This window comes from Pseudophryne corroboree, chromosome 1, assembly GCF_028390025.1.
Source record: "Pseudophryne corroboree isolate aPseCor3 chromosome 1, aPseCor3.hap2, whole genome shotgun sequence".
Lineage (NCBI taxonomy): Eukaryota > Metazoa > Chordata > Amphibia > Anura > Myobatrachidae > Pseudophryne > Pseudophryne corroboree.
In genome coordinates, this window is record NC_086444.1 from 788465158 (window position 1) to 788490384 (window position 25227).

The following is a 25227-nucleotide window of genomic DNA, read 5'->3' on the forward strand; positions in this document are numbered from 1 at the left end:
AGATGCGCAGAGAGATATTTGCACTCTGGCATCGAGAGTAAATGCGATGTCCATATCTGCCAGAAGGAGTTTATGGACGCGACAGTGGTCAGGTGATGCGGATTCCAAACGACATATGGAAGTATTGCCGTATAAAGGGGAGGAATTATTTGGCGTCGGTCTATCGGATCTGGTGGCCACGGCAACTGCCGGAAAATCCACTTTTTTACCTCAGACCCCCTCCCAACAGAAAAAGACACCGTCTTTTCAGCCGCAGTCCTTTCGGTCCTATAAGAACAAGCGGACAAAAGGACAGTCATATCTGCCTCGGGGCAGAGGAAGGGGTAAGAGAGGGCAGCAAGCAGCCCCTGCCCAGGAACAGAAGCCCTCCCAGGGTTCTGCAAAGCCCTCAGCATGACGCTGGGGCCTTACAAGCGGACTCAGGAGCGGTGGGGGGTCGACTCAAGAATTTCAGCGCACAGTGGGCTTGCTCACAGGTGGACCCCTGGATTCTGCAGGTAGTATCTCAGGGTTACAGGTTGGAATTCGAGAAGTCTCCCCCTCGCCGGTTCCTAAAGTCTGCTTTGCCAACGTCTCCCTCAGACAGGGCGACGGTATTGGAAGCCATTCACAAGCTGTTTTCTCAGCAGGTGATAGTCAAGGTACCCCTCCTACAACAGGGAAAGGGGTATTACTCCACGCTATTTGTGGTACCGAAGCCGGACGGCTCGATAAGACCTATTCTAAATCTGAAATCTTTGAACCTGTACATACAAAAATTCAAGTTCAAGATGGAGTCACTCAGAGCAGTGATAGCGAATCTGGAAGAAGGGGACTTTATGGTGTCCCTGGACATAAAGGATGCTTACCTGCATGTCCCAATTTGCCCTTCACATCAAGGGTACCTCAGGTTCGTGGTGCAAAACTGTCATTATCAGTTTCAGACGCTGCCGTTTGGATTGTCCACGGCACCTCGGGTCTTTACCAAGGTAATGGCCGAAATGATGATCCTTCTACGAAGAAGAGGCGTATTAATTATCCCTTACTTGGACGATCTCCTGATAAGGGCAAGGTCCAGAGAACAGCTGGAAGACGGAGTAGCACTAACCCAACTAGTGCTGCAACAACACGGGTGGATTCTGAATTTTCCAAAATCGCAGTTGACCCCGACGACACGTCTGCTGTTCCTGGGAATGATTCTGGACACGGTTCAGAAAAAGGTGTTTCTTCCGGAGGAGAAAGCCAGGGAGTTATCCGAACTTGTCAGGAACCTCCTAAAACCAGGGACAGTGTCTGTGCATCAATGCACAAGAGTCCTGGGAAAGATGGTGGCTTCTTACGAAGCGATTCCATTCGGCAGATTCCACGCACAACTTTTCAGTGGGATCTGCTGGACAAATGGTCCGGATCGCATCTGCAGATGCATCAGCGGATAACCTTATCGCCACGGACAAGGGTGTCTCTTCTGTGGTGGTTGCAGAGTGCTCATCTGTTAGAGGGCCGCAGATTCGGCATACAGGACTGGGTCCTGGTGACCACGGATGCCAGTCTGAGAGGCTGGGGAGCGGTCACACAGGGAAGAAACTTCCAGGGAGTATGGTCAAGCCTGGAGATGTCTCTTCACATAAATATACTGGAGCTAAGAGCGATTTACAATGCTCTAAGTCTGGCAAAACCCCTGCTTCAGGGTCAGCCGGTGTTGATCCAGTCGGACAACATCACGGCAGTCGCCCACGTAAACAGACAGGGCGGCACAAGAAGCAGGACAGCAATGGCAGAAGCTGCAAGGATTCTTCGCTGGGCGGAAGATCATGTGATAGCACTGTCAGCAGTATTCATTCCGGGAGTGGACAACTGGGAAGCAGACTTCCTCAGCAGACACGATCTACACCCGGGAGAGTGGGGACTTCATCCAGAAGTCTTCCACATGATTGTGAACCGTTGGGAAAAACCAATGGTGGATATGATGGCGTCCTGCCTCAACAAAAAACTGGACAGGTATTGCGCCAGGTCAAGAGATCCTCAGGCAATAGCTGTGGACGCTCTGGTAACACCGTGTGTGTTCCAGTCAGTGTATGTGTTCCCTCCTCTGCCTCTCATACCAAAAGTACTGAGAATTATACGGCAAAAGGGAGTAAGAACGATACTAGTGGCTCCGGATTGGCCAAGAAGAACTTGGTACCCGGAACTTCAAGAGATGCTCACGGAGGATCCGTGGCCTCTACCTCTAAGACGGGACCTGCTTCAGCAGGGACCATGTCTATTCCAAGACTTACCGCGGCTGCGTTTGACGGCATGGCGGTTGAACGCCGAATTCTAAGGGAAAAAGGCATTCCGGAAGAGGTCATTCCTACACTGGTAAAAGCCAGGAAGGAGGTGACTGCACAACATTATCACCGCATTTGGAGAAAATATGTTGCGTGGTGTGATGCCAGGAAGGCCCCCACGGAGGAATTTCAACTGGGTCGATTCCTACATTTCCTGCAAACAGGATTGTCTATGGGCCTCAAATTGGGGTCCATTAAGGTTCAAATTTCGGCCCTGTCGATTTTCTTCCAGAAAGAATTGGCTTCAGTTCCTGAAGTCCAGACTTTTGTAAAAGGAGTACTACATATACAGCCCCCGGTTGTGCCCCCAGTGGCACCGTGGGATCTTAATGTAGTCTTGGATTTTCTCAAATCCCATTGGTTTGAGCCGCTCAAATCGGTGGAGTTGAAGTATCTTACATGGAAAGTAACCATGCTACTGGCCCTGGCTTCAGCCAGGAGAGTATCAGAATTGGCGGCTTTATCATATAAGAGCCCATATCTGATTTTCCATACGGACAGGGCAGAACTGCGGACGCGTCCTCATTTTCTGCCTAAGGTGGTGTCAGCGTTTCACCTGAACCAGCCTATTGTGGTGCCTGCGGCTACTAACGAGTTGGAGGATTCCAAGTTGTTGGACGTGGTCCGGGCATTGAAAATATATATTTCAAGAACGGCGGGAGTCAGAAAGTCTGACTCACTGTTTATATTGTATGCACCCAACAAGATGGGTGCTCCTGCTTCTAAGCAGACGATTGCTCGTTGGATTTGTAGCACAATTCAACTTGCACATTCTGTGGCAGGCTTGCCACAACCTAAATCTGTCAAGGCCCATTCCACAAGGAAAGTGGGCTCATCCTGGGCGGCTGCCCGGGGAGTCTCGGCATTACAACTCTGCCGAGCTGCTACTTGGTCAGGGGCAAACACGTTTGCAAAATTCTACAAATTTGATACCCTGGCTGAGGAGGACCTTGAGTTCTCTCATTCGGTGCTGCAGAGTCATCCGCACTCTCCCGCCCGTTTGGGAGCTTTGGTATAATCCCCATGGTCCTGACGGAGTCCCCAGCATCCACTTAGGACGTTAGAGAAAATAAGAATTTACTTACCGATAATTCTATTTCTCGTAGTCCGTAGTGGATGCTGGGCGCCCATCCCAAGTGCGGATTGTCTGCAATACTTGTACATAGTTATTGTTACAAACAAATTCGGGTTGTTATTGTTGTGAGCCGTCTGTTCAGAGGCTCCTACGTTGTCATACTGTTAACTGGGTTCAGATCACAAGTTATACGGTGTGATTGGTGTGGCTGGTATGAGTCTTACCCGGGATTCAATATCCTTCCTTATTGTGTACGCTCGTCCGGGCACAGTATCTTAACTGAGGCTTGGGGGAGGAGCCAGTACACACCACCTAATCCTAAAGCTTTATTTTTGTGCCCTGTCTCCTGCGGAGCCGCTATTCCCCATGGTCCTGACGGAGTCCCCAGCATCCACTACGGACTACGAGAAATAGAATTATCGGTAAGTAAATTCTTATTTTTCCAAGTCTGCCGTCTCTGCATTGCACTAAGCTGCTGTAATCTTTGTCCAGTCACTAACCTTATGTCAGTAGCTTTTCTGGTAATATCGCCTACTGCTGGTGAGCTGTTTGTTACCAGTGCTCTGGAGGATTATGATACAGGGCAGCAGCAGCAGCAGCAAAGTACTGATATAGGCAGTTGTTACCATTATGACATCACAGCATGACCTCGCAGATCCCACCAGAATGGCCAGGACAGGTTAACCAGACACAGACACACACACAAACAGACCAATGCATTTTCTATATGCATTTTTTCGATTGGGGCCCTGGCCCCGCAAGTGGTGGATTTTTTCACTTGAAACCTCGCCAGTATTTTAAGTTGGAAAATGAAGGGTATGTACCAAGTTTGGTCCAGATCACTGCAGTTATAAAGTTATCAATGAGCTGGATGTAACTGTCAACATATTAAAAATAATTAGCAGCTTAGCAACTGGTTGCCCAGTGTCGTTTTTGGGGTGTCACCAGTAACACTGATCCCCAGCTTTTCCTTCTGTTCAGTTCTATCACTTTTCCATTGAGAGGTGGGTTTAAAGTTTTCCTTCTGTTATCAGTGTTGCTATTCCAAAGCTTTTGGGTACACGTTTTTCCCACTTCCATTTCAGTCAGTTATTTCAGGGCATTGAATTATGGTAATTTCTGTCAGTTATTACAGTTCATTAAAGTTTTCATCCAAATCCATCCAGTGGAAGGCCCAGAACAGACTTCATGTGTCAATTTCTACCCAGCATACACCAACGGGAGGTCCAACTGGGACCCCAACCCCCTAGTATGTCTTCTGGGATCCAATGTTGCCACTCTGAAGTTTTCTTCCAAATTCATCTAGTGGCAGGCCCAGAACAGGCTGCCTGGGTCAAAGTTCTGGCCAGCGCATTCCGCTGTGAGGTGCGACCAGGAACCTAACCCCCCTAAAACCTGGCCAGGATCCAACTGGATCACCTCGCCTTGATTTCATCCCAATCATTGTAGGGGTGTCCAAATGCATAACCAGACAGACAGACAGACAGACAAACCAAGCAATTAATTTTATATATAAGATACATAGATATATATATGGTCCTGGCCCCAAAAGTGGTGTATTTTTTTTCACTTGAAACCCCGCCAGTAGTTTAAGTATGAAGGGTACCAAGTTTGGCCCAGATCCATCAAGGCATATAGGAGCCTGTGAAAAACATACATACATACATACATACATACATACATACATACATACATACAGCCCTGGACCCGAAAGGGGTGATTTTGTTTTGTGTTGAAACCCTGCCAGTATTTTAAATTGGACAATGAAGGGTATTTAATACAAAAAAACTCCTTTGGGACCTCTAAATTGCGCAAAGATCACAAGGCAGCCTACTAGGTACTCACAATCTCCAAGGTACCCCTCCAAAGTACCTAAAGTCTAATATAGAAAAAAATCGGATGGTGGAGAAAGTATTCCCTCAGGCGCTCATCACAAATATGCAAATAAAAATTAAAAGGAGTAATACATCCCTTATTTTGTAGAGGAGATCCAGAACACACTTAAAATCCGTCTTCACTGATCAATATCTACAGTTATATGCGGCAAACTAACTGCTTAAATTCCGTATTACCGGAAGTGACGGGGTCGGGATAGAGCCCGCGTCACAGGATATGATGCAGTTGGCTGTCAAAGTGGATGTCGAGTGGTTGGCGGAAGCCTCCGCCGACATTTGCTCTGCGCGAACGGTTGGCGGAAGTCCAGCTGCCTGACGCGACTGGTTGGCGGAGGTTTCCGCTGCCTGACGCGAGTGGTTGGCGGAGATCTCCGCAACCACTGATACGTACACTGGTATATATAGGAATGGGCTATCCAAAGCCCTGTTGAAATCCAGTCCACACTCCCGGAAGTGATGCGCGGGGGTTAGAGGATTTTAGGCCATTGGTTGGCCATTATGGAAATAGTGGTTGGAAACCTATGGGGAAACCGCGCCCCCCGGAAGTGATGTATCGGGGATTAGAGCCCAGGATAGGAGGATTGCATCTCCATGGTAACTAGATCTGTGAAATAACAGCTGAATGTAATAGAGTATTAGGATTTCTATTGGTGGACTTTTGAATAAATATACGGATTAAAACACTGTTCCTTACTTCACCTTGAGAAAGACCCGCAGCATCGTACATAAAAACGCGTTGGTATCTAAGGGACAGACAACGGACTCCAAAGCTGCTGTTGCTAAAAGACCTGGAAAGCTGAATTGATTGCCAAACACCAGTTCCAGTGGCCTTTTCCGGAGAGACGCTTGGTGACTGTATCACAAACTGCTATTTTGAGAGCTGTTAAAAAGCAGTTCTCATTACTTGCTGGTAATTATTCTGGCTTCCTGCTTCCAGCAGAATCTTTGGAGAGCTTTTATTGTGGATTTTGTGTTTAATGTGTGTCAGTGTTATATCATTAAATTGTGATTGTACTACACATGTTATGATTTCTTTTTTTACATATTCTCCTGTATTCGTGAGACATTTATAAGTGAAGACGGATTTTAAGTGTGTTCTGGATCTCCTCTACAAAATAAGGGATGTATTACTCCTTTTAATTTTTATTTGCCTATTTGTGATGAGCCCTGAGGGAATACTTTCTCCACCATCCGATTTTTTTCTATAATGAAGGGTATGTGTAATGGTCAATAATTTCTATTTTCCTCTGACTCTCGTTAATCACGCTCCAAGTCTGTCACCGCCGCATTGCACTAAGTTGCCCTTATTTTTGTCCAGTTACTAACCGTATGTGAGTAGCTTTTCCGGTGATATTGCCTACTGCTGGTGAGCTCTGTGTTGCCAGTGCTCTGGAGGGGATCCGGTCTGAAGATCGACAGTGTCTAGGTCGACAATGTTTAGGTCGACCACTATAGGTCGACAGTCACTAGGTCGACATGGATGGAAGGTCGACAGGGTTTCTAGGTCGACATGTGCTAGGTCGACAGGTCTAAAGGTCGACATGAGTTTTTCACATTTTTTTTTTTGGGGGATTTTTTCATACTTAACGATCCACGTGGACTACGATTGGAACGGTAAAGTGTGCCAAGCGAAGCGGTAGCGGAGCGAAGGCACCATGCCCGAAGCATGGCGAGCGAAGCGAGCCATGCGAGGGGACGCGGTGCACTAATTTGGGATCCCGGTCACTCTACGAAGATAACGACACCAACATTTTATTTTCCCCTCATGTCGACCTTTAGACCTGTCGACCTAGCACATGTCGACCTAGAAACCCTGTCGACCTTCCATCCATGTCGACCTAGTGACTGTCGACCTATAGTGGTCGACCTAAACATTGTCGACCTAGATACTGTCGATAAAACCAACCACACCCCTCTGGAGGAGTATGAGACAGAGCAGCAGCAGCAAAGTCCCGGTACAGGCAGTTGTTACAATTATGACATCACAGCATGACCTCACAGTCAGACCAAAACAGACCAATGCATTTTCTATATGCAATATTGTGATTGGGGCCCTGGCCCAGCAATGGGTGGATTACATTGTGAATAACAAACATACATACATAATTTGACTGTTGTACATGGTCGAGTCACCGTATTACGAACACCAGCTAACAGCCAGACTATTTGCTTTGAAACCCAATACGCAGCAGGGTTTGCTGAACTGTCGTTTTAGACACACGTCTGGTAGACCCCAGGTTAATTTTGATGGTGAGCTGCTCCACTGTTGTGTGTCGATTGGCTTTCATGCACTTTGATAGCCAACGTTCGCTTCTCACATCAATGGCTCCGCAATTTCCACGTCTGTTATTGACAGTGGTGCAATTTGTCCAGTCACGATACATCATCACCACAGCAGCATAGAACCAAAGTGCGCTGTTTCAGAAATACTGCCACCCTTGGCCTGAAAACCGATAATCATCTCTTTTTGCAACTCTGATAAATGGCTCCTTTTACCCATGACAGCAACGAGGGATATGTGTACAGACGGCCTATCGCACACCTCATATACCCACCAAGCCAGCTCATGAGACGTGACGTACTTCATGGGCTACGCACTGCTAACATCAAATGTAGGAGGTGTATATATAGATTTAGCCCAGAAAGCATGTAAAGCTTATCTAGAATTTATGCAGTATGTGAAATCAAGAACAAGGAACATTTTATGTATATTAAACAATTTGTATAAAGTACCAAGTGTGTGAACAGTACATTTTGTAGTAGTGTTATTGTTTGCTTCTTGCACTGATTATACTCAGAATCCTTTTGGTTTTTGAAGGATCCTTACATTGGATTTAATGATGTCAAATATAAATGGATCATACAAGATGACTGGATATACAGCAAGTCTTTCACACTTCCTCCCAATATAAGGTATGAGATTATAAAATATGATTTCTTTTTTTTTTTTTTCTAATTCTCTAAAATTAAACAGATGTTTGATTTGGGTTACATTTAGTATAGAATACGATCATACCACATGTACACACCTGGACACATTTGTTGGTAGCCTGATATCTCATTGACATAATGCTTTTTCCTTGTGAAAAGTAATGAAATTAAAAGCTATTGTCTCATGTTTTTCTGCATGCCTTTGGTATGTCGTAGAATAGGTTAAAGCAGGCATGTCCAAACTGTGGCCCTCCAGCTGTTGAGAAACTACACATCCCAGCATGCCCTGACAAAGCTTTAGCATTCTCTGACAGCAAAACTGTGTCAGGGCATGCTGGGATATGTAGTTTCACAACAGCTGGAGGGCCACAGTGTGGACATGCCTGGGTTAAAGCAAGGAAACTGTGAAAGAGATAAAGTTTTGCTTAGTCTCCATAGATATTCTGAAATGACCTGGACAAATCTTTTGGTACCGAAAATATGCTAAATAATTGGATTATTGATATATATTAAACTAATATTTTTCTTTAATTAGCACTTAATTAGTATTTTCTTTAATTAGTGTTAGGGTTGGGTGTAGAATACTTTCCTACAATTGCCGGGATTTTCACCACCAGGATCCCGCTGCCGGCATTCTGACAAACTGGATTCTGAACATTGGGATTCCGTACCTAACCCTACCGGAACTACAGTTGGGAATATTATTAAAGCTGGGTACATACTAGGGATATTTTGAATGATTTCCCGATTCCGATGGATCGGAATGACAAATCGTCCAAATCATCCAGTGTGTACGGACTATGCGCTACCTGTGGCGTCGTACATCGCATCTTCAGGTCAGCCCTACTTCTGCTCAATCTGAGAATATCGTCAACAACAGCATACTCCTGGATGTGACCACTGACGATATATATTTAGGTATTTTGCAAGATTGCAGTGTGTATGTTTTAGGGACCTAATTCACTATGGATCGCTATTGAGGCTGAGATAGCGATTTTCACAAATCTGCTATTGCTATAAAACGCATATGAAGAGCCGCCCAAAAAGGATAAAAGATGCCCACCGATGCATTCACAAATCTATGTATGCATTGGCAAATTCGCAATACATACCCAAAAAATGAACACCATCGACATTTGCGGCTGACGTCGGCATACTCAAATCAATGAGAATGCAGTCGCACCGGACGCTATGATTTTGAACACAACGTTCGCAGATGATATCAGATACACACCCCAAAAACGACCATGACACACCTGCGTTTTCCCAACCACTCCCCACAAACATTTTGCCTCCCATGAACAGTCACTTCTGTCAATCAAAATGCGTTCTCCTTATAATTAAGCTGCATACACAAGGCGTTTGCATTTTGCCCTTCACGTACGTGCTGTGCGTTCGCAGTGCACACGCAGTCTTCCGGTAATCGCTCACTGCGTTCAATCTCACATTTGCAAACGGTAGTGAATCAGGACCAGTATTGTTTGTCGGGGAATTCTAGAAAAATCGTTAACAACATTGTGTTTGCCCGTTGTTTAAAAATTAAATCCATGTGACTGTAGCCAACCTACTTGGACATCACTGCAAGAGAAAAATCAACCTCAGGTTAAACAGAAGGATAGTGAGAATGGTAGAAAGAGCCAAGGAAAACGTCCAAAGATTTGCAAGCTGAACTTAGTCAGTGTCTCATTGCACCATTCATTGCTTTTTGGGCAACAGTGGGCTCCATAGAAGAAGACCCACTTTTGGAAAAAAAAACATTCAAAGCCAGACTGGAATTTACTAAAGTGCATATTAACAATCCACAGTGATATTGGGAAAATATCCTTTGGACAGATCAGTCAAAACTGGAGCCTTTTGGAAAGTCACATCAGGGGCGGGATGTAATGCAGTCCGAGATCGCTAGAGGTGCGGTTTGCTGGCTGATCTTGGGCGTTTTTTTTTAAAGGGACAATCTCTTACAAGGCAAGGGGGTAAATTTACTAAGATGGGAGTTTTATTTAAGATGGGATGTTGCCCATAGCAACCAATCAGATTCTACTTCTCATTTATCTAGCACCTTGTAGAAGATAATATCTAGAATCTGGTTGGTTGCTATGGGCAATATCCCATCTTAAATAGAACTCCCATTTTAGTAAATTTACTCCACGGTTTGTCTTGTAAGTGTTTGTCACTTCAAAAAAAGTTCAAGATCGGCCGGCAACCCGCGCCTCTAGTGATCTCGGAGTTCATTACATCCCGCCGCAGCTCTATGTTCACAGATTAAGTTCTCAATGAAAAGAACAGCATACCTATTATGAAACATAGAGGAAGCTTCAGTTTTGACTCATCTGTCCAAAGGATATTTTGAATAATTTTCCCAGAAGTACTGTGTATTGTTTATAAAGTTTACAGATACACATAACTCTAAAATGTGTTAATAGAGATTTGAGGAGAGGCGGAACTACCGCCAGTGCAACCAGTGCAGTGCACTGGGGCCTGCCACTGTGCAGGGGCCCAAAGCATGTAATGAGTCAAACTGACTCATTACATGCCGCTGTGTGCTGCGGGCAACCGCTGCCCACCGCACACAGCCACCCGGACAGGAGAGAAGAACAGCGCAGCGGCACGGGGAGAGGGGGGGAGGAGGAGGTGGGAGCCGGGAGCCACAGCAGCGCTTTGTTACTGGTGGAGGCGCTGCTGCTGTCCCTCTGCTTCACTATAGGCTGTCTTCCGCCGCTGTGAAGCGCAACCCAGCATTCACAGCGGCGGAGAACAGCCTATAGTGAAGCAGAGGGACAACAGCAGCAGCGCCTCCACCAATAACACAGCGCTGCTGCGGCTCCCTTCTCCACCTCCCTCCTCCTCCTCCTTCTCTCCTGCCCGGGATCTCTGGAGAAGCTGCACCGAGGAGCCTAAGCCATCGGATAGTTTTTCTTTCTTTCTTTCTTTCTTTCTTTCTTTCGGGACTTTCTTTCGGGACTTTCTTTCTTTCGGGACTGTCTGCCGTAATGTGTAAAAAAGGGGGACGCTGTCTGCCGTAAGGTGTAAAAAGGGCACGCTGTCTGCCGTAAGGTGTAAAAAGGGGACGCTGTCTGCCGTAAGGTGTAAAAAGGGTCTCTACCTGGTGTAGTGGTGCTACTGTGCGGCGTAATTTGAATAATGGAGACTACTGTGCACCGTTTTATGAATTGCTATTATTTTGTGGCCACACCCCTTCCCCATGAAGCCACGCCCCTATGTATTTTTGCACTCGCCTACGGCGCGCACTGCCCCTGTTTTGCATGCAGGGGTGGGGCTCCGATGCCGTTTCTTGCACACAGTGCTAAAATGTCTAGTTACGGCACTGCTGCTAGGTATCCATTTCTCTGGCCCTGAGCAGGTCCCCCTCACCAGATCCTCTCCAGGGGTGAGGGGGTGAAATTGGATGGGATGGGGGGGGGGCAAAGCATTTTGTCGCACCTGGACCCACCGCTCGCTTGTTCCGCCACTGGATTTGTGTGCATGTTTCTGGCTGTTAAAAAGCCAGAAATAAAATGTACAATTATTTTGTATTTATTTAATCAATAATAAAATACAATAAAAATCACATTTCATTTTTGATGCATCAAATTATATACAACTGTGCACACACAATTTTGGCCACAGAAATATATATATATATATATGGCAAAGAACGGTGTACAGGTGCGCTGGTCAGTCTTTAATTAATGGTTTGCAGTCCCCAGGTGATTCCACACCTGGGCTGTTAACACTGGTGAACCACCACCGCTGCACTTCTCCAAAACACTCAGGACTCCTTGAGCAAATTTCTGGAAAAAAAGGGATTCAGGAGAATGCGCCCATAGTGTAAATCCGATTTATTTTTTAAAACATATCAATAGAACCAAATTACAGGTATAGGTGTAATAATACCTTTTTGGACCCACACTTTGGGCCAGTTTATACGTAAAAGAAAAATCCACAAGGCTGGTGCATCAACCGCTGTGTCCAGAAGCCGGGACCGTACACCGCGCTGCTTTCAGAAGCCCGTCCGGCCACCCGCAGCGATCACAGGGAGATGCAGAGACCGAGTGAGCGAGACGTCTAGCAAGCTCCACCCCAACGCGTTTCGTAAGCACTTCGTCAGGAGGCTGGCTTGCAGACGTCATTCAGACCTTGATATACTACTCCACATATTGTTACCAGCTGTTTGTAATAATTAGCGGTGGATGAACAATCCTCAGTCCACCAGCAGTATATACAAGTTTTAAGATCAAACATAGTTTATAACAAATAGGTTAAAAATGTTGCTATTGGATTCATATACACATACATTAGTTTTGATTACACAAAATTTAAAACAATATATATAGAATTTATGAACAGCACGTGCACATATATATCTCTGTCATTAACTTTAAAAACATAATTAAACACATCATAAGCATAATCAAAGAGTCACACGAGTGCCTTATTACGAATCAATGCACCCACATTGTGACCAAGTTTAAAACTTAACATAATTTATAACCAAGGATATTAATAATAGATTCCATACATACATAAGTTAGTTATAATTACACTAGGTCTAAGACAATACCTATTAGAGTTATAGCACACACACGTGTATCTCTATCCTTCACTATTCAAAAATTACTTGGAGCACATGATAGAGCACATCATAGGAATAATCATGTATGTGCCTTAGTACAGATCATCATACTTATAACAAGCAAAAGAGGGAGACACAAAACCCCTTTGTTGGAGACAACCTTTTTTATATTAAAGAGGATTTTTTTCTTTTTAAATGAAATAATAATTCCGACACTCACTCTACATATCAAATAGGAAGACTTGTGGCCATACCGACTGTTCATTAGTCACATCAAAGACTAGACCAAATAGAAGATATTAAAGGAATATACATATATGTATAACTGCAGTCAACTCTAGATTTATGCGAAGTTATATCAGCAAGATGGATAAACACTTTATACTCATTTGACAATTACTGTAGGCAGGGCAAAATTAATTCATATAGCATATTTGGTGTACAGTACACTTATTATACCCATCAACTACTTAGTGCAGAGAAAAAGATATATAAAGAATAAGAAAGAGAAAAGGTACAAGGAGGATGGACATAGGGCTAAACTAGAATAATAACAGAGATGTCTTATCGATCCCTAATAAACGGAGTAATTTCATAGTTCTCGTTTAAACCATGTGGGATTAGTGTATTCAGTGTTAGGATCCAAAAAGTCTCCCTTCTGAGCAGTTGTTCGTCTCTATTACCACCATCTTTACTTGCTGCTATATGTTCAATACCCGCAAATTTTAGGGTGGAAGGGTCAGCATTATGTCGTTCTGCAAAGTGTCGCGGAACGCTGTGATTCATCACATGATTTTTTATGTTTCTCGTGTGCTCCAGAATTCTGATTTTTAATACACGTTTCGTTTTTCCCACGTACACGAGTCCACAGGGACACATTAATACATAAATACAGAAACTAGTATTGCAGTTTATAAAAGACTGAATGGTGTTAGGACGTTTACTCACTTTCTCCATTATATTTTTAGCCCCCTTATCAACCAGATTACAAACTTTGCAGCAGCCACATTGGAAAAAACCTTTTATAGGACCCAAAAAGTGATCATTTTTTACACCCTGTATCTTTTGCAGTTTACTTTTAGATATTAGTGACTTAACAGTTCTCGCCCTCCTATAAATGATATCAGGTTTTTTCGGTAATACAGGTCCTAATATGGGGTCTAGCTGCAAAATGTGCCAGTTTTTTTGGGCTATTCTTTCCAGTTCCTTTGTCCCAGAGCTGAACTGTGTAACAAATGGGCAAAAAGTTTTTCCCTTTCCCTCATCTTTTTCTTTTTTCTTATAGACCAACAGTGAATCTCGTTCTCTCTCTCTTGCCCTAAGCATGGCATTTTTTGTAAGCTCTTCAGGATACCCTCTCTCCACAAACCTATCTTTATACACCCCTGCTTGTTCGTCAAACTTGGAGAGGCGTGTACAGTTTCGCCGTAGTCTAGTAAATTGAGAGTAGGGTATGTTCTCTTTCCATTGTGGGAGATGGCAACTCTTAAAGTCCAGATAGCTATTGCTATCGACTTTCTTAAAGTGCGTGTATGTTTCTATCTCCCCTGTCACCTCAAAGTTTTCCGTAGAGATTACCAAGTCCAAAAACTCCAACTTATTCACACTAAAGGTGCCCGTGAACTTTAAGTTGTATGTGTTCACATTCAACCTCTCCAAAAAATCAGCCCATTCAGTTTCATTACCATCCCATACGATAATCAAATCGTCTATGTATCTTTTATACATTATTATTTTAGACCTCATGTCACCCTTTAGGGTTTCCATTTCCCACTGTCCCATATATATATTAGCCAGGCTAGGGGCACATATACTCCCCATTGCTGATCCGCACACCTGTTGGTACCATTCTTCCAGGAATGTAAAGTAATTGTACTTAAGCACAAATTCTAGACAGCTGCATATAAATTTACATTTTGAATCGCCCACTTCAGGATCATCCCTAAGTCTAGTCTCTACAGCCGAGACCCCTTTACTATGTGGAATGGACGTGTAAAGTGACTGCACATCTATAGAGCACCACCTATAAGAATCCTTCCATTTTAGTTCTTTTAATATATGTAACACTGATGTTGTGTCTTGTATATAAGAGTCTAGACTTGGTACATATTTCTTAATATAACAGTCCACAAATTCTGAAACCCTAGATGTTAGGGACCCGATACCACTGATAATCGGTCTACCTGGGGGGTGGGATAAGTTCTTATGGATCTTTGGAATGTGATAAAAGGTGGCCATCCGTGGATGCTTGTTAAGCAAATAATTATATTCTGTCAACGTAATACTATCAGTTTGTAGACCCTCTTTTAGTATCCCTTCTAATATAGTAAGGAAATCATTAGTTGGATCATCTGTTAGCTTTAAATATGATTCAGAATCATTAAGCAGTCTATATGCTTCTTCCACGTAATAATCACGATCCATAAGAACTATCCCACCCCCCTTGTCAGCGTTCTTAATGACCACATCAGTATTTGCGGCCAAAGTTTTAAGAGCCTGATATTCATTTTTGGTCAGATTCTTATTTTTCTTAGTTGGAATCTCTAATGTTTCCAGGTCCTTTTCCATCATTTCATTAAACATCTCCACATAAGGACCTCTAGACTCTAACGGATAATAAGTGGATTTTAGTTTTAAACCAGACCCATTTTTAGTCTGATCCCAATTTTTTATTGGTGCATCACTTTTCCTCAGATAATGCCTTTTTAGGGTAAGGTTCCTTATATACAAGTTTAGATCAATATAGGTGTTCACTTTATTTAAACTAGAAGAAGGGGCATATGATAATCCTTTAGACAGAACCCTCTTCACCGGATTAAGGGTGTACTTTGACAGATTAAAAATACCCTTATCTGTCTCACCTAATGCAGATTCCTCAGTTTTGACTCCCTTCTTGGAAGATCGCCCTCCTCTCTTTCCCCTAGCCTTCGCTTTTTTCCCGTAGGTGTGTCCTGCTCCCTGTTGTTCCACTCTCTTTCTTGACCATAACGATTGGTGAGTGTTCTTGGTCCTAAAAAATTCTCCCTCTCTCTAGTATATTGTAACTTATCAAATCTATTTTCATGAGCAAAATGTGAATAATCATGCTGACTTTCATTATACTTTCTATAGTTTGCAGTTTTCTTAGGGACTTCCCACTGTCGTTCACGATTATATGCTCTTTTACTCCCTGAGTAGCCTTGCTGATCTCGGGAGGGCCCTTGTTCTAAATTCCATCTATTAGGATTATTCCTCCTAGAAGGTGTAGTGGTAGCAAGGGAGTGATCAGACCGTCTCATCTGATTTCTTGATATATTCCAGGTGCGAACCTGGTCCTTTTGATAATCTAACTTATCTCTAGTATACTTTTTAGATTTTGTCTCAATGACTTTCTCTTCTATAGCCGTAACTTTTAAGTCAATGCCCTTTTTAATATGATTGAATTTTTCTGTACTTTTTAAAGGAGCCAGTTCATGATCCAGATCTCTCAGATCCTTTTCCACTGATTCCAAACATTTCTTTTTCTCACTGACCAATAATTTCATTAGTTCATTGATTCGTAATAAGGCACTCATGTGACTCTTTGATTATGCTTATGATGTGTTTAATTATGTTTTTAAAGTTAAGGACAGAGATATATATGTGCACGTGCTGTTCATAAATTCTATATATATTGTTTTAAATTTTGTGTAATCAAAACTAATGTATGTGTATATGAATCCAATAGCAACATTTTTAACTTATTTGTTATAAACTATGTTTGATCTTAAAACTTGTATATACTGCTGGTGGACTGAGGATTGTTCATCCACCGCTAATTATTACAAACAGCTGGTGACAATATGTGGAGTAGTATATCAAGGTCTGAATGACGTCTGCAAGCCAGCCTCCTGACGAAGTGCTTACGAAACGCGTTGGGGCGGAGCTTGCTAGACGTCTCGCTCACTCGGTCTCTGCATCTCCCTGTGATTGCTGCGGGTGGCCGGACGGGCTTCTGAAAGCAGCGCGGTGTACGGTCCCGGCTTCTGGACACAGCGGTTGATGCACCAGCCTTGTGGATTTTTCTTTTATGTATAAACTGGCCCAAAGTGTGGGTCCAAAAAGGTATTATTACATCTATACCTGTAATTTGGTTCTATTGATATGTTTTAAAAAATAAATCGGATTTACACTATGGGCGCATTCTCCTGATGCCTTTTTTTCCAGAAATTTGCTCAAGGAGTCCTGAGTGTTTTGGAGAAGTGCAGCGGTGGTGGTTCACCAGTGTTAACAGCCCAAGTGTGGAATCACCTGGGGACTGCAAACCATTAATTAAAGACTGACCTGCGCACCTGTACACCGTTCTTTGCCCAGTATCCTCTTGTTTGGACTCCAAGTACGTGGTTGCGGCAGGTGATACAGAGTTTCTTCTGTTTGAGGATTTTTTGGACTGCATATACTGAACTTGTAGGGGTCTTAAAAATGTTGCTTTTTTAAGAAAATGTGTGTTGTCTAAATGATTTTGGATTTTTTATTGCATTTAATTTCTCTGATGTCCTAGTGGATGCTGGGAACTCCGAAAGGACCATGGGGAATAGCGGCTCCGCAGGAGACTGGGCACAACTAAAGAAAGCTTTTAGGTCACCTGGTGTGCACTGGCTCCTCCCACTATGACCCTCCTCCAAGCCTCAGTTAGATTTTGTGCCCGGCCGAGGTTGGATGCACACTAGGGGCTCTCCTGAGCTTCTAAAAAGAAAGTATATAATTAGGTTTTTTATTTTACAGTGAGACCTGCTGGCAACAGGCTCACTGCAGCGAGGGACTAAGGGGAGAAGAAGCGAACCTACCTGCTTGCAGCTAGCTTGGGCTTCTTAGGCTACTGGACACCATTAGCTCCAGAGGGATCGACCGCATGGAACGGGCCTTGGTGTTCGGTCCCGGAGCCGCGCCGCCGTCCCCCTTACAGAGCCAGAAGCAAGAAGAGGTCCGGAAAATCGGCGTCAGAAGACATCAGTCTTCACCAAGGTAGCGCACAGCACTGCAGCTGTGCGCCATTGCTCCTCATACACACTTCACACTCCGGTCACTGAGGGTGCAGGGCGCTAGGGGGGGGGCGCCCTGAGCAGCAATAAAAACACCTTGGCTGGCAAAAATACCACAATATATAGCCCTAGAGGCTATATATGTGATAATTACCCCTGCCAGAATCCATAAAAAAGCGGGAGAATAGTCCGCGAAAAAGGGGCGGAGCTATCTCCTTCAGCACACTGGCGCCATTTCTCCCTCACAGCTCCGCTGGAAGGAAGCTCCCAGGCTCTCCCCTGCAGTCTACACTACAGAAAAGGGTAAAAAAGAGAGGGGGGGCACTAAATTTAGGCGCAGTATATATAACAGCAGCTATAGGGGACATAATTCAGTTAGTCCCTGCATTATATAGCGCTCTGGTGTGTGCTGGCATACTCTCACTCTGTCTCCCCAAAGGGCTTTGGTGGGTCCTGTCCTCTGTTAGAGCATTCCCTGTGTGTGTGCGGTGTGTCGGTACGGCTGTGTCGACATGTTTGATGAGGATAATGATGTGGAGGCGGAGCAGATGCCTATAAAAGGGATGTCACCCCCTGCGGGGCAGACACCTGAGTGGATGGACTTATGGAAGGAATTGCGTGCACGTGTCGACTCCTTACACAAAAAATTTGACGACATGCCAAATGCGGGACAGCCGGCTTCTCAGCTCGTGCCTGTCCAGGCGTCTCAAGGGCCATCGGGGGCTCTAAAACGCCCGCTACCTCAGATGGCAGACGCAGATGTCGACACGGATACTGACACCAGTGTCGACGACGATGAGTCTAGTCTAATGTCCACTAAGGCCATTCGTTGCATGATTGAAGCAATGAAAGAGGTGTTACAAATTTCTGATATAAACCCAGGTACCACTAAAAAGGGTATTATGTTTGGGGAGAAAAAACTACCCGTAGTTTTTCCCCCATCAGAAGAATTAAATGAAGTGTGTGAAGAAGCGTGGGCTTTCCCTGATAAAAGATTGGTAATCTCTAAGAAGTTACTAATGGCGTTCCCTTTCCCGCCAGAGGATAGGTCACGTTGGGAGACACCCCCTAGGGTGGATAAAGCGCTCACACGTTTGTCTAAAAAGGTGCCACTACCGTCTCCGGATACGGCCGCCCTCAAGGAACCTGCTGATAGAAAGCAGGAGGCGATCCTGAAGTCTGTATATACACACTCAGGCATTATACTTAGACCAGCTATTGCGTCAGCATGGATGTGCAGTGCTGCCGCTGCGTGGTCAGATTCCCTGTCAGAAAATATTGACACCCTAGACAGGGACACTATTCTGCTAACCATAGAGCATATAAAAGACTCAGTCTTATACATGAGAGATGCACAGAGGGAGATCTGCCGGCTGGCATCTAAAATAAGTGCATTGTCCATTTCTGCTAGGAGAGGCTTATGGACTCGCCAGTGGACAGGGGATGCAGAGTCAAAAAGGCACATGGAAGTTTTGCCTTATAAGGGTGAGGAGTTATTCGGGGATGGTCTCTCGGACCTAGTTTCCACAGCAACTGCTGGGAAGTCAGCATTTTTACCCCATGTTCCCTCACAGCCTAAAAAGGCGCCGTTTTATCAGGTACAGTCCTTTCGGACTCAGAAAAACAGGCGTGGAAAAGGCGGGTCCTTTCTGTCCAGAGGCAGAGGTAGGGGAAAAAGGCTGCAACAAACAGCAGGTTCCCAGGAGCAAAAGTCCTCCCCCGCTTCTTCCAAGTCCGCCGCATGACGGTGGGGCTCCACAGGCGGAGCCAGGTACGGTGGGGGGCCGCCTCAAAAATTTCAGCGATCAGTGGGCTCGCTCACAGGTGGATCCCTGGATCCTGCAAATAGTATCTCAAGGGTACAAACTGGAATTCGAGGCGTCTCCACCCCACCGGTTCCTAAAATCTGCCTTGCCGACAACTCCCTCAGGCAGGGAGGCTGTGCTAGAGGCAATTCACAAGCTGTATTCCCAGCAGGTGATAGTCAAGGTGCCCCTACTTCAACAAGGACGGGGTTACTATTCCACACTGTTTGTGGTACCGAAACCGGACGGTTCGGTGAGACCCATTTTAAATTTGAAATCCTTGAACACATACATAAAAAAATTCAAGTTCAAGATGGAATCGCTCAGGGCGGTTATTGCAAGCCTGGACGAGGGGGATTACATGGTATCCCTGGACATCAAGGATGCTTACCTGCATGTCCCCATTTACTATCCTCACCAGGAGTACCTCAGATTTGTGGTACAGGATTGCCATTACCAATTCCAGACGCTGCCGTTTGGACTCTCCACGGCACCGAGGGTGTTTACCAAGGTAATGGCGGAAATGATGATACTCCTTCGAAGAAAGGGAGTTTTAATTATCCCGTACTTGGACGATCTCCTAATAAAGGCGAGGTCCAAGGAGCAGTTATTGGTGGGAGTAGCACTATCTCAGGAGGTGCTACACCAGCACGGTTGGATTCTGAATATTCCAAAATCACAGCTGGTTCCGACGACACGTCTACTGTTCCTGGGTATGATTCTGGATACAGTCCAGAAAAAAGTGTTTCTCCCGGAGGAGAAAGCCAAGGAGCTGTCATCTCTAGTCAGAGACCTCCTGAAACCGAAACAGGTATCGGTGCATCACTGCACGCGGGTCCTGGGAAAGATGGTGGCTTCTTACGAAGCAATTCCTTTCGGCAGGTTCCATGCCAGAATCTTTCAGTGGGACCTGTTGGACAAATGGTCCGGATCGCATCTTCAGATGCATCGCCTAATAACCCTGTCTCCAAGAACCAGGGTGTCTCTGCTGTGGTGGCTGCAGAGTGCTCATCTTCTAGAGGGCCGCAGATTCGGCATACAGGACTGGGTCCTGGTGACCACGGATGCCAGCCTTCGAGGCTGGGGGGCAGTCACACAGGGAAGAAACTTCCAAGGATATTGCGCCAGGTCAAGGGACCCTCAGGCGATAGCTGTGGACGCTCTAGTGACACCGTGGGTGTACCAGTCAGTTTATGTGTTCCCTCCTCTGCCTCTCATACCAAGGGTACTGAGAATAATAAGAAAACGAGGAGTAAGAACAATACTCGTGGTTCCGGATTGGCCAAGACGAGCGTGGTACCCGGAACTTCAAGAGATGATCTCAGAGGACCCATGGCCTCTGCCGCTCAGACAGGACCTGCTGCAGCAGGGGCCCTGTCTGTTCCAAGACTTACCGCGGCTGCGTTTGACGGCATGGCGGTTGAACGCCGGATCCTGACGGAAAAGGGCATTCCGGAGGAAGTCATTCCTACGCTGATTAAAGCCAGGAAAGATGTGACTGTAAAGCATTATCACCGCATATGGCGGAAATATGTTGCTTGGTGTGAGGCCAAAAAGGCCCCAACAGAGGAATTTCAACTAGGTCGATTTCTGCATTTCCTACAAGCAGGAGTGACTATGGGCCTGAAATTAGGCTCCATTAAGGTACAGATCTCGGCTCTGTCGATTTTCTTCCAGAAAGAACTAGCTTCACTACCTGAAGTTCAGACGTTTGTGAAAGGAGTGCTGCATATTCAGCCCCCGTTTGTGCCTCCAGTGGCACCTTGGGATCTCAACGTGGTGTTGAGTTTCTTAAAATCACATTGGTTTGAGCCACTTAAAACCGTGGATCTAAAATATCTCACGTGGAAAGTGGTCATGTTACTGGCCTTGGCTTCAGCCAGGCGTGTGTCAGAATTGGCAGCTTTGTCATGTAAAAGCCCTTATCTGATTTTCCATATGGATAGGGCGGAATTGAGGACTCGTCCCCAGTTTCTCCCTAAGGTGGTATCAGCTTTTCACTTGAACCAACCTATTGTGGTGCCTGCGGCTACTAGCGACTTGGAGGATTCCAAGTTACTGGACGTAGTCAGGGCCTTGAAAATGTATGTTTCCAGGACGGCTAGAGTCAGGAAAACTGACTCGCTATTTATCCTGTATGCACCCAACAAGCTGGGTGCTCCTGCTTCTAAGCAGACTATTGCTCGCTGGATTTGTAGCACAATTCAGCTGGCGCATTCTGCGGCTGGACTGCCGCATCCTAAATCAGTAAAAGCCCATTCCACAAGGAAGGTGGGCTCATCTTGGGCGGCTGCCCGAGGGGTCTCGGCTTTACAACTTTGCCGAGCTGCTACTTGGTCAGGGGCAAACACGTTTGCAAAATTCTACAAATTTGATACCCTGGCTGAGGAGGACCTTGAGTTCTCTCATTCGGTGCTGCAGAGTCATCCGCACTCTCCCGCCCGTTTGGGAGCTTTGGTATAATCCCCATGGTCCTTTCGGAGTTCCCAGCATCCACTAGGACGTCAGAGAAAATAAGATTTTACTCACCGGTAAATCTATTTCTCGTAGTCCGTAGTGGATGCTGGGCGCCCGTCCCAAGTGCGGATTGTCTGCAATACTTGTACATAGTTATTGTTAACTAAAGGGTTATTGTTGAGCCATCTGTTGAGAGGCTCAGTTGTTTTCATACTGTTAAACTGGGTATAGTATCACGAGTTATACGGTGTGATTGGTGTGGCTGGTAAGAGTCTTACCCGGGATTCAAAATCCTTCCTTATTATGTCAGCTCGTCCGGGCACAGTGTCCTAACTGAGGCTTGGAGGAGGGTCATAGTGGGAGGAGCCAGTGCACACCAGGTGACCTAAAAGCTTTCTTTAGTTGTGCCCAGTCTCCTGCGGAGCCGCTATTCCCCATGGTCCTTTCGGAGTTCCCAGCATCCACTACCGACTACGAGAAATAGATTTACCGGTGAGTAAAATCTTATTTTTTTCCATATTTAGATATTGTATGACCAGTGAGATACTCGTTTTCATCTGAGTAATTTGTTACTGTTGGGTTTGATAATTTGTGGATCCTTTTGTTTGGGTTATATTCCTTTGGTAAATATGTTTAGGAATAGTGATTTAAAGTCTAAACGTTTAATGGACTGTGAAAGATTGTTTTCAGAGTCTGTACCTGAGGATCCATCTCATGCTGTCTCTGAACAAGAGATTGACACTGATATTTATCAAAGATTAGAGAAACTTTTAATTAAAGAAACCAAAACCTGGTGGGATATAGTTAGTTTAGAAAATTATATAAAATGTAAACGGGTACCGAGGGGACTGAGATTGAATAAAAACCCCATAGGATACACTGAAAATAAAGATTTTTTAAATAAGTGGTATAAAATTCAAGATGAGTGTTCGATAGAACTAATGAAATTATTGGTCAGTGAGAAAAAGAAATGTTTGGAATCAGTGGAAAAGGATCTGAGAGATCTGGATCATGAACTGGCTCCTTTAAAAAGTACAGAAAAATTCAATCATATTAAAAAGGGCATTGACTTAAAAGTTACGGCTATAGAAGAGAAAGTCATTGAGACAAAATCTAAAAAGTATACTAGAGATAAATTAGATTATCAAAAGGACCAGGTTCGCACCTGGAATATATCAAGAAATCAGATGAGACGGTCTGATCACTCCCTTGCTACCACTACACCTTCTAGGAGGAATAATCCTAATAGATGGAATTTAGAACAAGGGCCCTCCCGAGATCAGCAAGGCTACTCAGGGAGTAAAAGAGCATATAATCGTGAACGACAGTGGGAAGTCCCTAAGAAAACTGCAAACTATAGAAAGTATAATGAAAGTCAGCATGATTATTCACATTTTGCTCATGAAAATAGATTTGATAAATTACAATATACTAGAGAGAGGGAGAATTTTTTAGGACCAAGAACACTCGCCAATCGTTATGGTCAAGAAAGAGAGTGGAACAACAGGGAGCAGGGCACACCTACGGGAAAAAAGCGAAGGCTAGGGGAAAGAGAGGAGGGCGATCTTCCAAGAAGGGAGTCAAAACTGAGGAATCTGCATTAGGTGAGACAGATAAGGGTATTTTTAATCTGTCAAAGTACACCCTTAATCCGGTGGAGAAGAGGGTTCTGTCTAAAGGATTATCATATGCCCCTTCTTCTAGTTTAAATAAAGTGAACACCTATATTGATCTAAACTTGTATATAAGGAACCTTACCCTAAAAAGGCATTATCTGAGGAAAAGTGATGCACCAATAAAAAATTGGGATCAGACTAAAAATGGGTCTGGTTTAAAACTAAAATCCACTTATTATCCGTTAGAGTCTAGAGGTCCTTATGTGGAGATGTTTAATGAAATGATGAAAAAGGACCTGGAAACATTAGAGATTCCAACTAAGAAAAATAAGAATCTGACCAAAAATGAATATCAGGCTCTTAAAACTTTGGCCGCAAATACTGATGTGGTCATTAAGAACGCTGACAAGGGGGGTGGGATAGTTCTTATGGATCGTGATTATTACGTGGAAGAAGCATATAGACTGCTTAATGATTCTGAATCATATTTAAAGCTAACAGATGATCCAACTAATGATTTCCTTACTATATTAGAAGGGATACTAAAAGAGGGTCTACAAACTGATAGTATTACGTTGACAGAATATAATTATTTGCTTAACAAGCATCCACGGATGGCCACCTTTTATCACATTCCAAAGATCCATAAGAACTTATCCCACCCCCCAGGTAGACCGATTATCAGTGGTATCGGGTCCCAAACATCTAGGGTTTCAGAATTTGTGGACTGTTATATTAAGAAATATGTACCAAGTCTAGACTCTTATATACAAGACACAACATCAGTGTTACATATATTAAAAGAACTAAAATGGAAGGATTCTTATAGGTGGTGCTCTATAGATGTGCAGTCACTTTACACGTCCATTCCACATAGTAAAGGGGTTTCGGCTGTAGAGACTAGACTTAGGGATGATCCTGAAGTGGGCGATTCAAAATGTAAATTTATATGCAGCTGTCTAGAATTTGTGCTTAAGTACAATTACTTTACATTCCTGGAAGAATGGTACCAACAGGTGTGCGGATCAGCAATGGGGAGTATATGTGCCCCTAGCCTGGCTAATATATATATGGGACAGTGGGAAATGGAAACCCTAAAGGGTGACATGAGGTCTAAAATAATAATGTATAAAAGATACATAGACGATTTGATTATCGTATGGGATGGTAATGAAACTGAATGGGCTGATTTTTTGGAGAGGTTGAATGTGAACACATACAACTTAAAGTTCACGGGCACCTTTAGTGTGAATAAGTTGGAGTTTTTGGACTTGGTAATCTCTACGGAAAACTTTGAGGTGACAGGGGAGATAGAAACATACACGCACTTTAAGAAAGTCGATAGCAATAGCTATCTGGACTTTAAGAGTTGCCATCTCCCACAATGGAAAGAGAACATACCCTACTCTCAATTTACTAGACTACGGCGAAACTGTACACGCCTCTCCAAGTTTGACGAACAAGCAGGGGTGTATAAAGATAGGTTTGTGGAGAGAGGGTATCCTGAAGAGCTTACAAAAAATGCCATGCTTAGGGCAAGAGAGAGAGAACGAGATTCACTGTTGGTCTATA

The 25227-nt window shown here is 44.4% G+C and overlaps 1 protein-coding gene across 2 annotated transcripts in view; it reads left to right on the forward strand.

Moving 5' to 3' along the window:
- MANBA (mannosidase beta) overlaps positions 1 to 25227 on the forward strand; it is a 144106-nt gene that overhangs the window by 20014 nt on the left and 98865 nt on the right. For both annotated transcript variants that reach the window (XM_063918309.1, XM_063918299.1), the window contains exon 2: positions 8095 to 8189. In XM_063918309.1, coding sequence (XP_063774379.1) covers positions 8095 to 8189 — 95 coding nt within the window. The remainder of the gene's footprint in view (positions 1 to 8094; positions 8190 to 25227) is intronic.